At 42.9% G+C, this 13,075-nt stretch overlaps 1 protein-coding gene across 1 annotated transcript in view; it reads left to right on the forward strand.

Moving 5' to 3' along the window:
* LOC133026220 (potassium voltage-gated channel subfamily KQT member 4) overlaps window positions 1-13,075 on the forward strand; it is a 39,670-nt gene that overhangs the window by 19,013 nt on the left and 7,582 nt on the right. Inside the window, exons 2-11 of the mRNA XM_061093087.1 lie at window positions 6,370-6,460; window positions 7,337-7,463; window positions 7,564-7,739; window positions 9,353-9,478; window positions 10,144-10,254; window positions 10,346-10,441; window positions 10,523-10,611; window positions 11,254-11,379; window positions 11,798-11,818; window positions 12,335-12,391. Coding sequence (XP_060949070.1) covers window positions 6,370-6,460; window positions 7,337-7,463; window positions 7,564-7,739; window positions 9,353-9,478; window positions 10,144-10,254; window positions 10,346-10,441; window positions 10,523-10,611; window positions 11,254-11,379; window positions 11,798-11,818; window positions 12,335-12,391 — 1,020 coding nt within the window. The remainder of the gene's footprint in view (window positions 1-6,369; window positions 6,461-7,336; window positions 7,464-7,563; window positions 7,740-9,352; window positions 9,479-10,143; window positions 10,255-10,345; window positions 10,442-10,522; window positions 10,612-11,253; window positions 11,380-11,797; window positions 11,819-12,334; window positions 12,392-13,075) is intronic.

The following is a 13,075-nucleotide window of genomic DNA, read 5'->3' on the forward strand; positions in this document are numbered from 1 at the left end:
GGTCAAAGTAATGTGAGACCTCCCTGTTAACTTATGTATGTTTACAGGAAAACAGCAGTAAAAGCATCAGTCCAGGCCTCTTCCATTATAAGAAGTGGTTGCCCCGGGAGCTGCTGTGCATTTGTTTGTTGTCTTCCCCACCAGCTGCCCTCTGGAGCTTTGCATGCCTTCAGCCAAAGAAAATGCACTTGATATACACAGAGACAGATGGTGTGTAATCTGTACATACGATACCACACTGTAGAGTGTATGTATGTATATGATTAAATAAGAGTAAACCTGCATGTGTTCAGCTACTTGGCACCTTGTTAAGCCTTAAGAGACTAATTGTGATTTGTGAAAATGGGCTTTACGAATCGAATTTGATTGATTCTTTCTTTCTCACTTTGAACGTGCATTTTTATTGATCCTCTCCTGTCCATGAGACAAATTACACTTGGTCCAATTTTGGAGGAAAGTCAGACACTCTGCACACACAGCCGAGCAGGCATTATTCTTTCTAAAATAAAGTTCTGGAGCAATTACCAAAGCAGACAGCCAGTGCCTCTCTTGAGTGCCTGGCTCTCATTATATCACAACAGGCTTTTTGATTCACACCTGGTGTATCCAGGGCCGGGTCTAGACAGGCATGTATGAGGGGGCAGCCACAAATCTTGAGGGGGCATTGTGCTTTATTATATTATTATTATTATAAATTGGGATTTAGTTTGAGGGGGCACAACATTTATTTGAGGGGGCCAGGCCCCCTCTTGCCCCTGCCTAGACCCGGCCCTGGGTGTATCTATACTTTAACATGGCCATTTATTATATGTCTCTTTATTCTCCTTTCATCCCCAGCACAATGAGAGGAGATATTGGGAAGTTTCATTTTACAAGAAGGTATTTTCCCTTCTAATAGTCACTGTATCTCCTCAGTAGTTTTGATATATATATTTTGGATGCAAAGTACTAAAAGCACTCAACTCTATGTTCTCCTGAGACCAACCTTGCTTTCGACTGATGCTTTGCTGCTAATTGACATTTCCTTGAACAGAATGGTGGTGCATGGAGGTATTGAGGAGAATGGTGGAGAAAGTGTGCCCTCAGCAGAAATGTGACTCCCACCATGTATCATGCATTGTCTAAATGTCTCTTAATCTATTTCATTTTTTTATTTATTTATTATTGCGTTTGTGTATTTATATATTTATTTATTCGTTGGGGACAACATCAGAGATGTGAGCAGAGGCGTCGTCTTGCCGGTTGTTCCCGGGTCACTTCACTCCACATGAAGAGCTGTAGTTTGAGATGAGGTAATCAGACAGGGCGACATTTGTATTCATAAATAATACATTAAAAAGTAAAGGGGGAACCTCTGCTGTAAAAGTCAATTCTGAAAATACATTTCTCAAATCCTGTGCAGCAGCTATACAACTGGGGCTAATGGGATCAACCTATTCAGTTCATCCCAAGTGGACAATGAATGTCTGTTCCAAATCTCTAGAAATCCATTCAAATGCTGTAGAGTTATTTCAGTCAGTGGTGGACTGACCTGGCTGGTGAATTTGGGAAGTGACGAGAGATACTCTTTGGATTTGAGTGTCTTTGTTGGATTTGTGACATTCACAGAATACAGAAAACCAAGAGCCTCATCCTTTAAGCACTAACAATAGACTGAATATAAAGATGAACAACGGATCTCCACTTCCTCCCACTGTCCAGAAGTAAAGCTCAAACATCTGGGGAATGAACCCTACCATCTTGCACATCTGGAGCCTGAGTCTGTGCGGTAGAATGGAGCAAGCGACCAATCATGAGCCAGTGTCAGCTCAATCCTGATGTTATATCCTGGTCTTATAACCTTAAATAACTAATTCAATCTAAACTTGCCCACTTGAACAAAACATTAGAATGATAAGAATGTCCTAAAATGAATTACATCATCTTTGAGAAAAAGTTGTGTTTGGTCTGTGTCTCATCCACTAACATGGAAGAACTACACTGCAGCCAGCTGGCAGGCAAACAAGACGATGGAACACAAGGTAAAAAACACAAAGTCTTAACTCACAGGCTTCAAGGTCAGACAGGACCAAGCATAAATCCTGAATCCAGTCGTGATGGCAACAGTCATGCATGAGGAGGCATCACTAGGAAGAGCGTGAGAGAGCATCTGAACCCAAACGACACCTTAGTGATGTACTGGTTTTTAAAAGAGATAACGGCAGCTGCAAGCTAAGAGACCAAAACGTCTGATGCTCACACTTTTAAATGTAAGTGTCGAGCTTCAACTCAACCGAACAGCTCACGGTATGCAAGGCTCATTAAAACTGTCTTGTCGTGTCCAACTGCAGATCTATAAAAAAAAACAATGGCAATCATATATTGTTTTCAGTTAAGTGGAAGAAAGAAAGAAGGATTTTCAAAGAACACAAGAGAATACAATAAACACTTAGATAAAGTAGCTGAAGAACATTCAACAGTCTCTACTACTTTAGTGTATTAAGGTGCTTTCGCATTTTTTTGGCATTATCTCCAGATTTCTCGAGCCAATGGCATGCACCTGAGGCTGTGGCGGAATGTTAGTGTTATTATATTCTGTCGTCTTGTTCTTGGATCTCTAGCCATGTTTTCAAAATCCCTCACTTGCTTCTCGTGGAGGCCGCCTGATTGGATGTTAGCCAGCCAATCAGAATAACTTCCTTCCAGTCTGTGATTGGCAGGTTTTGTGTTACATTTACATGACTCTAACTGTGTGGCTGCACGTAATGAGCTGTGTTGGCATTAACTCGCTGCAGTCTTTCTGTATTTACCGTATGTAAGGGATAGTCTTGTTTCCGGGTAAATGACGAGTTGCTTTCATAGCGTCTGCATTTTGTTGAAGCCGAGCAGTCGATGCAGCTTTCTGTGCTCTAACTCGTTTCCTGTCATAAAGCGCAAGTCGGTGAGAGAAACCACCTGAGACGCTGACCCAACTTATCTCCCTCCTTATGGATATACACACAGTGCTTTGAGTTAATTGAGGGGAAAAAGACGAAGGGATTAGTCAGCACATTGCTCTGCTGATGAACGGCCAAAAAACATTGTTTGTGGAAAGTCATCATCAGTGTGTTTTTCAAACTAACTCAACCCACAAACTCTCTCCCGTGCACACATCCGAGAAATGTACTGGACTAACTTGGGGATGACTGTTAATTCACTCTTGGTGTCCGGTGTCTTTTGAGCTGTCTTTGCTCTACGTTTGTCTTTGTTGTGTCTCATCTGGAAACTGTGGCCCGGGCAGGGAGACAAAAAACAGCTGCTCATTCACTCTCTGCCCAAAACAACGTTTTTTCCCCCCAGTTTAAGATGGAGAAAAGAGACAAACCATATGCTTTACAGTGTTTTAATCTAACTGGTGCAGAACATTGAGTGAGCCAATGGCTTGCAGGACAAAGTACACACAATCTTGTACATCTCTCGTATCCTTCCTTCCTCGATCATTTCTGGTGTAAAGCTGATGCAAGACATCATATACTATCTCATTGATTATACTCTTGAGTCTGTGAGGATGTGGGTCTTTCTCAATGTTTCCTCTTCTAGGAATCGAATGTATTAATTTATGTGTGTGTGTGTCTGTGTGTGTGTGTTGCATATTTCTTTGCCTTGGCTCAGTTCTGTATCTGTGTCTCAGAACAGCAGCTGTCCACCACTGCTTCCTTCTCTGACTCAAAACGCATACGTCTAAGCAGCTTTTTAATGCGAGCGCTTAAAATGCATTTCATTTCACAACCATTAGGCAGGGTCCACTTGCTGATAGCATTACTAATCGTGCAGAAAGGGAACCATTGTGTGAAGCCACAACAATTGGTTTGCCCGTCCGGCAAGCGCTCTCTAACTTTGGGCTCTGACATGTGGACCAGCTGGACCAGGCAGCAGCTGCCACCTGGCTAATTCTGTCCCACTGTTCTGGATTCACATGGCACAGGGAACACGCTGCAATGCTGCTGATGTAGGTTTTGTGTGCAAATCATGTCTGATTCTGTCTCTCAGCTCTTATTTAAAACATTTATTTTACACAGTATGATCACATATGTTAATTATCTGGTCAAAGATACATGATAATGTGCATTAGTCACTAAGCTGTTGTGAAAGTGTCACAAATGAGGGGTTTGGTAGATTAATTTAGCAAACACCTATAGTTGTTGTTTTCCAGCATCCATTAGGCTTCTGATTGTAGATTTTGTTATCATAGTGATGTAACTTATAATAGTCAATGTACAATAACTCTCTTATTCTCATGTACTCAATACACCACGTATAATCCCTATTTCATTATGAAACCACATTCAAATTCCCTAAATCCAGATTTTATTTGGATCTGCACCAAATTCCACAGACTCATTAATACCAGTCCCATAAACATGTCAGATTTCTTTCATCAATCGGATGAAAACAAACTATTAGAGCTGCGTCAGTGCGGCATCACTTTATTAGGTCATAAAATTGAATGTAGCAGGTCGTGTACAGTTCTGGAGCTTTATAGTTTTTTACGAGTTTCCTAATTGTTTTTATTAATTCTCTTAATGTGCTATTTAGAGAAAGATCAAGTAAAATCGTCATGTTTTCCTTTTTATTCTCTATTCTGCGGCCTCTGATCTTCACTGTCCACGAGAAACATTTGCTCAGGTTCATCTTACAAATAGTAAATCTTACAAAAGTAAATGTGATGAAAGAGTCGTTACGCTAACAAAGCAAATTGTGAAAGAAAAATGACAGAATAATGTGGTTGATAAAACGATCAACACATAATAAAAACAAGAAATTCTTACTAGTGATTATGTGTTCTGCTGTCTCATAAAACTGAAGCTCATTTTAACCTCCTCTGTCGACATATCCACCGAAACAACATCTAACAATAACTTTTTCCACTGGTGAAGAGGGACAGAGTGCGGTGGTTACTACACAAGTGCAAACATTATCCTTTTCAGCGGCACACCATTCCTGACGTGAATGTTTTCACTGTGAGGTTAATACATCATCCTCTGCTGAGAGCCTTTCGAACAGCGGGGAATATTTGTTGATGAACACTTACAGTAACCTGTAGGGAAACGCACGTCAATCATACACTAGATACGTGTGTGATAGCTGTGTGTGACCGCTACGCTATGAACTAGATTTACATGAGGTAATAGTTTTGGCAGTTTAAAGAGATCTTAGGCAGAGCCTTTTTTTTCAAGTGCAATGCTCAACAGAAAACGTAAATTATGTTCTCGTCTCTCTCGTCTTGAGCCTGATTTAATGATGGAGATTGTGCAGCGGAGACTCGTCACTTCTCCAATTTCGCTGAAGAGATGAATTGTTTATAAAACACGAGGGCACCTCGCATGTGAGACACAATTTCCCAGAATTTATGTCGTGTTTTATTCTCTGCACTGAAGTGGCCATTACTTCTGAGGTACAGTCATTTCTCTCCCAGGAGAGATTCACCGTCCCGTTCTTTCAGTGACGGCAGCTTGCTAATACCAGTCCTCTTACAAAAAAGAACACATGTGGATCCTATCCTGCTGCTTAATTTTTCTATAATCTTTAATTTTTAACAGCCCCAGTATTCAGCCTCATTGTTTTGATTGAAGGTTTTTTTGTTGTTGTAAGTTTATGTAATATCCTTAAACAGCTGTAACCTTTAACTGAATCACATCCTGTATTTAGGATTGATTTTAATCCCACATGAAGTTTTTATGTCCCTCACAATAAAGGGAAATGGCCCACGGTGCGAAGCGGAGCCTCAATGATGTGTTTAATTGTTTCTGGAGAACAATGGAACAACATGAAACGCAGAAACAAGCTGACTGTTGGTTTTGGTCATTTCAGTTGTTATGAATGATGAAAACAGAAGGAAAAAATGATGATTAACACTTTCACTGAAAACAGGAAAGTAATCAATAAATGTTACCATCAAATCAGAGGGTATTCTGGGTTTCTTACATCACAAGACTCAGCGGACATAAAGCCAAGGACATCTGCTGTTTGAAGCCAATATTGACCTCTTTTAACTTATTTCTTTGAAAACAACGTGCGTTTTAAAGTAAAACATGTCTGAGATACCTCATTAAGCTATAAACACCTCTAAAGCTGGTTCCATTGTTCTGGTTCTTATGCCAATGACCAAATATGATGACATTAGTCAGCAGGCTCTGTTTTTGTTCTGTTATGGATCAACTAATCTTTTTCCGCTTATTTGCAATTTAGTTTTTCTCTGTTGGTTAATCACACAGAGAGTGAACAAAGCAGATTTTAATGAGTTGTGTGATTCTTCTCTTAAGGGATTAATGTGATGCAGAGTGTTCTTATTTCAAATGTGTGTATTTATAAAAAAAGTGTTAACTGATTGTTTGTGTGTGTGTGTTTCAGTTTTCTGCTGGTCTTCAGCTGCCTGGTGTTGTCTGTGTTCTCCACCATCCCGGACCATCAGAAGTTCGCCAACCAAGGCCTCTTCATCCTGGTCAGACCCTCTCCTCTCGCCCCCATATCTCTCACACACAAACACACAAACACACACATACACGTCATATCACTTCCTGCAGCGTATCCGTTGAGTGTGTGTTGTTTTGTTTGGAGGCACAGAAAGCCACGCAAGCAGGGTTTGGAGGATTCAGGTGTTGTTGACTGTGCAGGAAATCTCTGATATGATCCACTAACCTTAAAAGCCATCCCATAAGCTCTCCCCTTCCTGTGTGCTCGAGCTGCTTTCGGTAATGGACGCCTGCTTTCTCCTTCCGTAACCCGGCTCCTCGTCTCCCGGCCCCCCCTCTCCCCTCTCCCTCTTCCCACCTTGCTCATCTTTACGTGTTATTTATTGGTTTGATTGACTTTCACATTCCCGCTGTTCTCTCTTTCAATCAATCCCCCAGCCATTAGCAGGCAATCAGCCATTAGTGGACTTTACTTACACGACCATTCGCTCTAATGACATTCAGTGCACCTCAAACTGCCTGCACGGTGCAAAAACCTCAAGGTAATAAAGACACAGACATAAAGAGAAGACCGACAGAGTGTTAATGGTATTTGACCGCTATGGAATAATCTTTATTAATTCTTTTATCTTTTAATTTAATCCTATAGAAAATAAAATGTAAATATTGCCTATGCTCTTTTGACATTTTTAGCTTTTATTTGAACAACCTGGTCAATGGAAAATGTTTTACGGCATGTAGTTTAAGAAAATAATATACATCATTTTCTCACAGAGAGGAGTTATAGGTGGCTTTCCAGATGGGTGGTATGTTCACACCCCAGGATGAATAACTTTACTTTTGCTCAGTTGTCGCTGACCTTTCTGTCTCTCTGTCTTTCTGTGTGTGTGTGTGTGTGTTTGTAGGAGTTTGTGATGATTGTAGTGTTTGGGTTGGAGTACTTCATCAGGGTCTGGGCCGCTGGCTGCTGTTGCCGATACCGTGGCTGGCAGGGACGGCTGAGATTTGCCAGAAAGCCCTTCTGTGTCATAGGTTAGTGTGTGTGCGCATGTTTGTGTGTGAAACAAATTGTGAAATCTCCTCATCCTCATCTCCTCTTTTTGTGTCTGTGGATTGATTTCCTTCCCTGCAGACTTCATAGTGTTCGTGGCGTCATTGGCAGTGATCGCTGCGGGCACGCAGGGCAACATCTTCGCCACCTCAGCCCTGCGGAGCATGCGCTTCCTGCAGATCTTGCGTATGGTGCGTATGGACCGAAGGGGAGGCACCTGGAAACTACTGGGCTCAGTGGTTTACGCTCACAGTAAGGTAGGAATTCCCAGTAACTGCACATGCTCTGCCCAAAAAACTGACTTTCTGTGGTTTTTATCTGAGAATCGTATACATTTGACAGTGGTCAGTCGCACGGACATTGACAAATATAAGTGTTCTAGTGCAGGGTGGTATTACAGAGCATTACAGATTATTATGAGAGCAGGAAGGAAGCTGAGGCTGTTGTTAAAAGGCTGGTTACTAATGGGATAAATAAAGTAATGACTTTCAATGAAGATGAGCAGCTGTTAATTACATTCATTGTTCTAAAGCACTGAAGATTACTCTGACTGCTTCGGCCCTGAGAGCTCAATGCACTGAAACTGTAGAAAACACATGCAAGGCAGAATTGCACTCATCAGAGCCCAAACCTCCGCCAAGGCCCAACCGTCCCCTTATGAAAACACATTTAAATTCACTAGATGCAGTGATACAAACTTCCTGGATCTGCCTTGGTATCCGGATCCGGAATCAAAATGTTATGGGTTCTTTCTTGGTTCATTCTCCACCACTCTCCAAGATTTCATTGAATTCCATTGAGTAGTTTTTGCGTAGACAACTCAAACAAATACAGGAACACGCTGCAAGTAACAAAGATGACCCTGGCAGTTCTTCCAGGGGACACCAGAGAGTGATGACCTCTCTGGACCGACCTCTGCACTCACCTGCACCACATCACCAATCACTCACGCAGTATATATACACCTGCTCACACACACACACACACGTCCCTCCCACCTTGTCTCTTTGTGTCAGTCGAGCTCTCCAGGGTTTATTCCTCGTGTCACAGTGTAGGATCACAGTCTGTTTTTCTTTCTGAGGCTGCCTATACCCTGTACGTTTCGGTGCCTTTTTCAGTTTTTTGACTTTTTGCTAGTTTTTGGATTGTGCAATCTCTGCCTGTTGATTCTCTTTAACCTTCCCATCCCTGGCTGCCTTCCCATGTATGACCCTTGCCTCCACTAAAACTGAGATTGTTCATTTAAACTTTGTTTTGCCTGATTCTTCCAAATCTGTGTTCTTATTGCAGTCATCTGTGTTACTCACATTTAGCTCACTTTCAAACATTCAAATTCAGTAGCTTTAAGTCCCAAACCGAACATCCAACATGCCTTTGCCAGTTTTCTTCCTCTGGAAACGTTTTCGTCTTTGCTTCTTGCAGTGTGCTTCTGTTTATTTTGTAAGTTTCGTCTATTTGTCGTGTTTTCTGTCAGTGTGTTGATCCCTCAGAGCCACAATAGGCCGCTCATCTTTGGCAGTCAGGTGTTTGTGTTTGTGCTGACGGCTGTTGGCTGCAGATCACAGTTCGAAGGTGGCGAGGATGAATTGATGCATCAGCTGTCCAAGCAGAACCATACAGCAAAAGTCAAAGTGGAGGCCACATGTGGTGATGATGTTGGGAATTTGACCATTAACAATAATAGCGGCCTGGTAATGACGGAAGGGATTGTGATGGTGGAGATGCTGCTGCTGCTGCTGACAGATGTGATTGATTCTCTCTCTCTCTCTCTCGTTCTCTCTCTCTCGTTCTCTCTCTCTCTCTCTCTCTCTCTCTCTCTCTCTCTCTCTCTCTCTCTCTCTCTCTCTCTCTCTCTCTTTCTCTCTCTCAGGAGTTGATTACAGCCTGGTACATTGGTTTCCTGGTCCTCATCTTCGCCTCCTTCCTCGTTTACCTGGCAGAGAAAGATGTCAACTCAGATTTCAACACCTATGCAGACTCCCTCTGGTGGGGGACTGTGAGTACTGCATAGTGCACACACAGACACACACTACTGTAGTATCTCCATGACTTCAGAGGAAATTACAGTGAGTTCCTTTACCTTGCAGTAATATCCTGCAGACTTACTCTAACCATAACCATGCCTGCACTCGGCCAACCCTGAAGGGGTGTGGTTAGAGATGAGGGAAGGATGAAAGAGAAGATGAAGGAATGAGGGAAGGATTGAGGAGGATAATGGGATGTGGGAAGGATGGAGGAGAGGACAGAGGGATGAGGGAAGGATGTAAGACAGGATGTAGGCATGAGGGAAGGTGGGAAGAGGAGATGGGATGAAGGAGTGAGGAAAGTGAGGATCTGGGTAAGGATGAGCAGAGGGGAGGGATGAGGTAGAGGGTTGTTAAAGTTCGGTTTATGTCCCATCCATTAACACGGAGGAGGCAGGATTTAAAACGTATACCTCAGCCAGCCACCAGGTGGCGGTTGGGACTCTTTGTATTCATGTTTCGGTAGCAGCCATGTTGTCGATATTTACACACAGTCTATGCTTGTTTACCCATTATATTGTGTTTGTTTGTGTGTGTGTGTGTGTGTGTGTGTGTGTGTGTGTGTGTGTGTGTGTGTGTGTGTGTGTGTGTGTGTGTGTGTGTGTGTGTGTGTGTGTTTGTATTCCTTTGCTCCCAGATTACTCTCACCACTATAGGTTACGGTGATAAGACGCCTCGTACGTGGCAGGGACGGCTCCTGGCTGCAGGCTTTGCTCTCCTGGGAGTCTCCTTCTTTGCCCTGCCGGCTGTAAGTTCACTTCCTGACAGCTGCTGCCGCTGACTCCTGTCTGCTCGGACAGAGTGGCACCCCTGACCTAAATTTGACCTCTGACCCTCAGGGAATTCTGGGGTCAGGTTTTGCCTTGAAGGTTCAGGAGCAGCACAGACAGAAGCACTTTGAGAAGAGGAGGATGCCTGCTGCCAACCTGATACAGGTAAATGACGGCTCATTCAATCTTTATGAAATGTGGCGTTTGCCCGGCAGGTTGTTGAGTTGCGGTTTGTGTTTGGTTCAGGCTGCGTGGCGTCTCTACTCCACCGATGCCAAACACTCGTATCTCACAGCGACATGGTACTTCTATGACAGCATGTTGCCTTCGTTCAGGTAGGCGCTCCCATCTGTTTACATGTTCACCACTGACTGGATTCAAACATCAGGAATCTGTAGTTTCCTTTGATGTGATAAATATTTGTGACAGATTTTAGAGTTCAAAAAATCGATGAATTATGAAACGTTTGTATTTTGCCTCTGCTCGTACTTTCGTATCATTACGTGGAAAACACAGGTCACACCTGCTGCTGTTTAACCGTTTTCAGTTTAGTGCAGTGGTGGATTTAATTTCTCTTTTACATTTTTTATTTTTTAGTATTATGATTATTATTATCCCTTTGAAATTCTTCTGCCACCTTTTACCTCAACACATTACTTTTGTTTCGACGCAGTGGTTTCTTATATTTTGCATTTTTGTATTAATTTGACTAATTTATTATCTTAAAAGGAGGGGAACATGAGACAACACTGAGACATGCACCTGTTTTATATTCACATCATGTCACAATGTTCACCTTTCACTACCTCAAAATTTCAAGTTCTTACATATTTGATTCCTCTCAAGTATCCCTCTTCTTTTGAGTGTTTGGACTGTTGATTTGCTTTTTTGTGAGGTTTCCATCATTTGTTATTTTTTGTTCATTTGTCATGTTTTTTTTTGTTTTTTTCGTTTACTCGTGCACGTGGGGGTGTCAGAGAACTGACTCTTCTGTTCAGTCACCTCCAGCGACAGCGTAGCACCAAGAAGGTTCTCCACAACTCCTACCACACGCTGCTGTCTGGGCTGCGGCCCTACAGCTCCCCCTACCTGTCGGGGGACAGGTACGCACACCGCCACCACTCACAGCCTCACGGTACATTCAGACGGGGGGGGGGGGGGGGGGGGCAGCTGCCCATCTCATGCTCACACACAGCAGGTGCACACAGACCAACACATTCAACACGTGCACACACACAGAAAGAACAAGGCTGACTGCTGCCGGAGCTTCCCGCATGGACGTGTTGTGCGTTTAACAAAATGTCACTAATATCTAACCTGAGACCACTGTGTTACAGGACCCCCCCCCCCCCCTGCTTCTCTGCCTCTTTGTCTGCGTAGCTCGTACCCTCACTCATTCTCCACCACCTTCCACCGTTCTCTCACCGATTTCCTCTTCCTGTCTTCCTCTCTCTCTCTTTCCCTTTGTCTCCATTGTGTCTTTTCTATGCCATCCATCCTCCATCCTTCACCCGTTCTCAGGAAGGCAGAAGCTCCATGCAGGTTTGTTCTTCATGAGCTGTGCTTGCTGATTTGAGGATATTCGTAATAAGGATGAATACGTTTGCGATGATTCATAACTTTGTTAGCGTAAACCTTTAACAAGAAAAAGGACAGCTGATCATCATATTAGTATGATATCGGACCTGTGCATGCATTGGACGAGAGGTTGTTGGTGCATACGTTTTGCAGGTCGAAATGTCCTTGATTTGAGGAGCTGCTCTCACACCATGATGTTTAATCAGCTGTCTTGATGATTATACTCGGGTCAATCATCCCCCATTACTGTTGCATGATCCTTCCCCACCTCCCCAGATCTCAGAGTGTCTTCATAATCCAAAGAAATGCTGTTTGGATTATTGAGATCTTTCACCTCGTCACTCTCTTCCTCTGGTTTTACCTTCGCTGCCTTAATCCTCACGGGTTCAACACGGGCCGAGGTTGTGTCCCAACTTCTCCTTCACTCCCCCCCACCTCTCTCTTCCCCTCACCCTCTCTCCCTCTGCCTTGTCTCCCCAGTCAACTTCTTTCTAAAAAGCGGGGTCTCTTCCGGATTCACGCTGGCCGCAAGCAGAGGTATCCATGGCAACGAGCCTGTGCACGGGGCACGCTAAAATGTCACAGATCAATAACAGCACTCTTCCTCCTTTCTATGACACAGACATCCCACTCACTTTGCCTGAAACACTCCAAACATTTGTGGGCCGATGTAGTGGCTCGCTCAAAGTTTTAGGTTCTTGTTAAAAAGTTTCAGAAAGACGAATTGGCTCAGTTAAGATAGCTCGGTGTAGCACATGCACTGTAGTACCTATTATCATATATAGGCTCCACACTCTGGTCCACATATGATTGAGTGAACCCTTTCCTGCTGTGGAGACATGCTGTGTGGATTTTGGTTGAAGGTCATGATAAACCATGTGTTGAAAACATGACAAATGTCCTTGATGGTTTATTACTTTAACAATTTAGATGCACGTTTTTTCCTTTCATTGAACATCTCGGATGAAACGAGAGAGCTAAATATTTGATTTAAAATGACCAAAGACCTTTTAAATAATAGAAATATTTTGCATGATGTTCTATTTTGTGTTAGTTGCCTTTCTGGCAAATCAATGTGTTTTCACTTTAAAAGGTTCCAAAGTGCAAAATTGCATCTATACGCATGCGATATTACTCCAATGATTTGGAAAGATTTAGTAAAGTTATTTCCATGAATGCATCCAAATCATTTACTTGCTTTCCCAACTGCATGCTGAGGTC

This window comes from Limanda limanda, chromosome 19 (genome assembly GCF_963576545.1).
Source record: "Limanda limanda chromosome 19, fLimLim1.1, whole genome shotgun sequence".
Lineage (NCBI taxonomy): Eukaryota > Metazoa > Chordata > Actinopteri > Pleuronectiformes > Pleuronectidae > Limanda > Limanda limanda.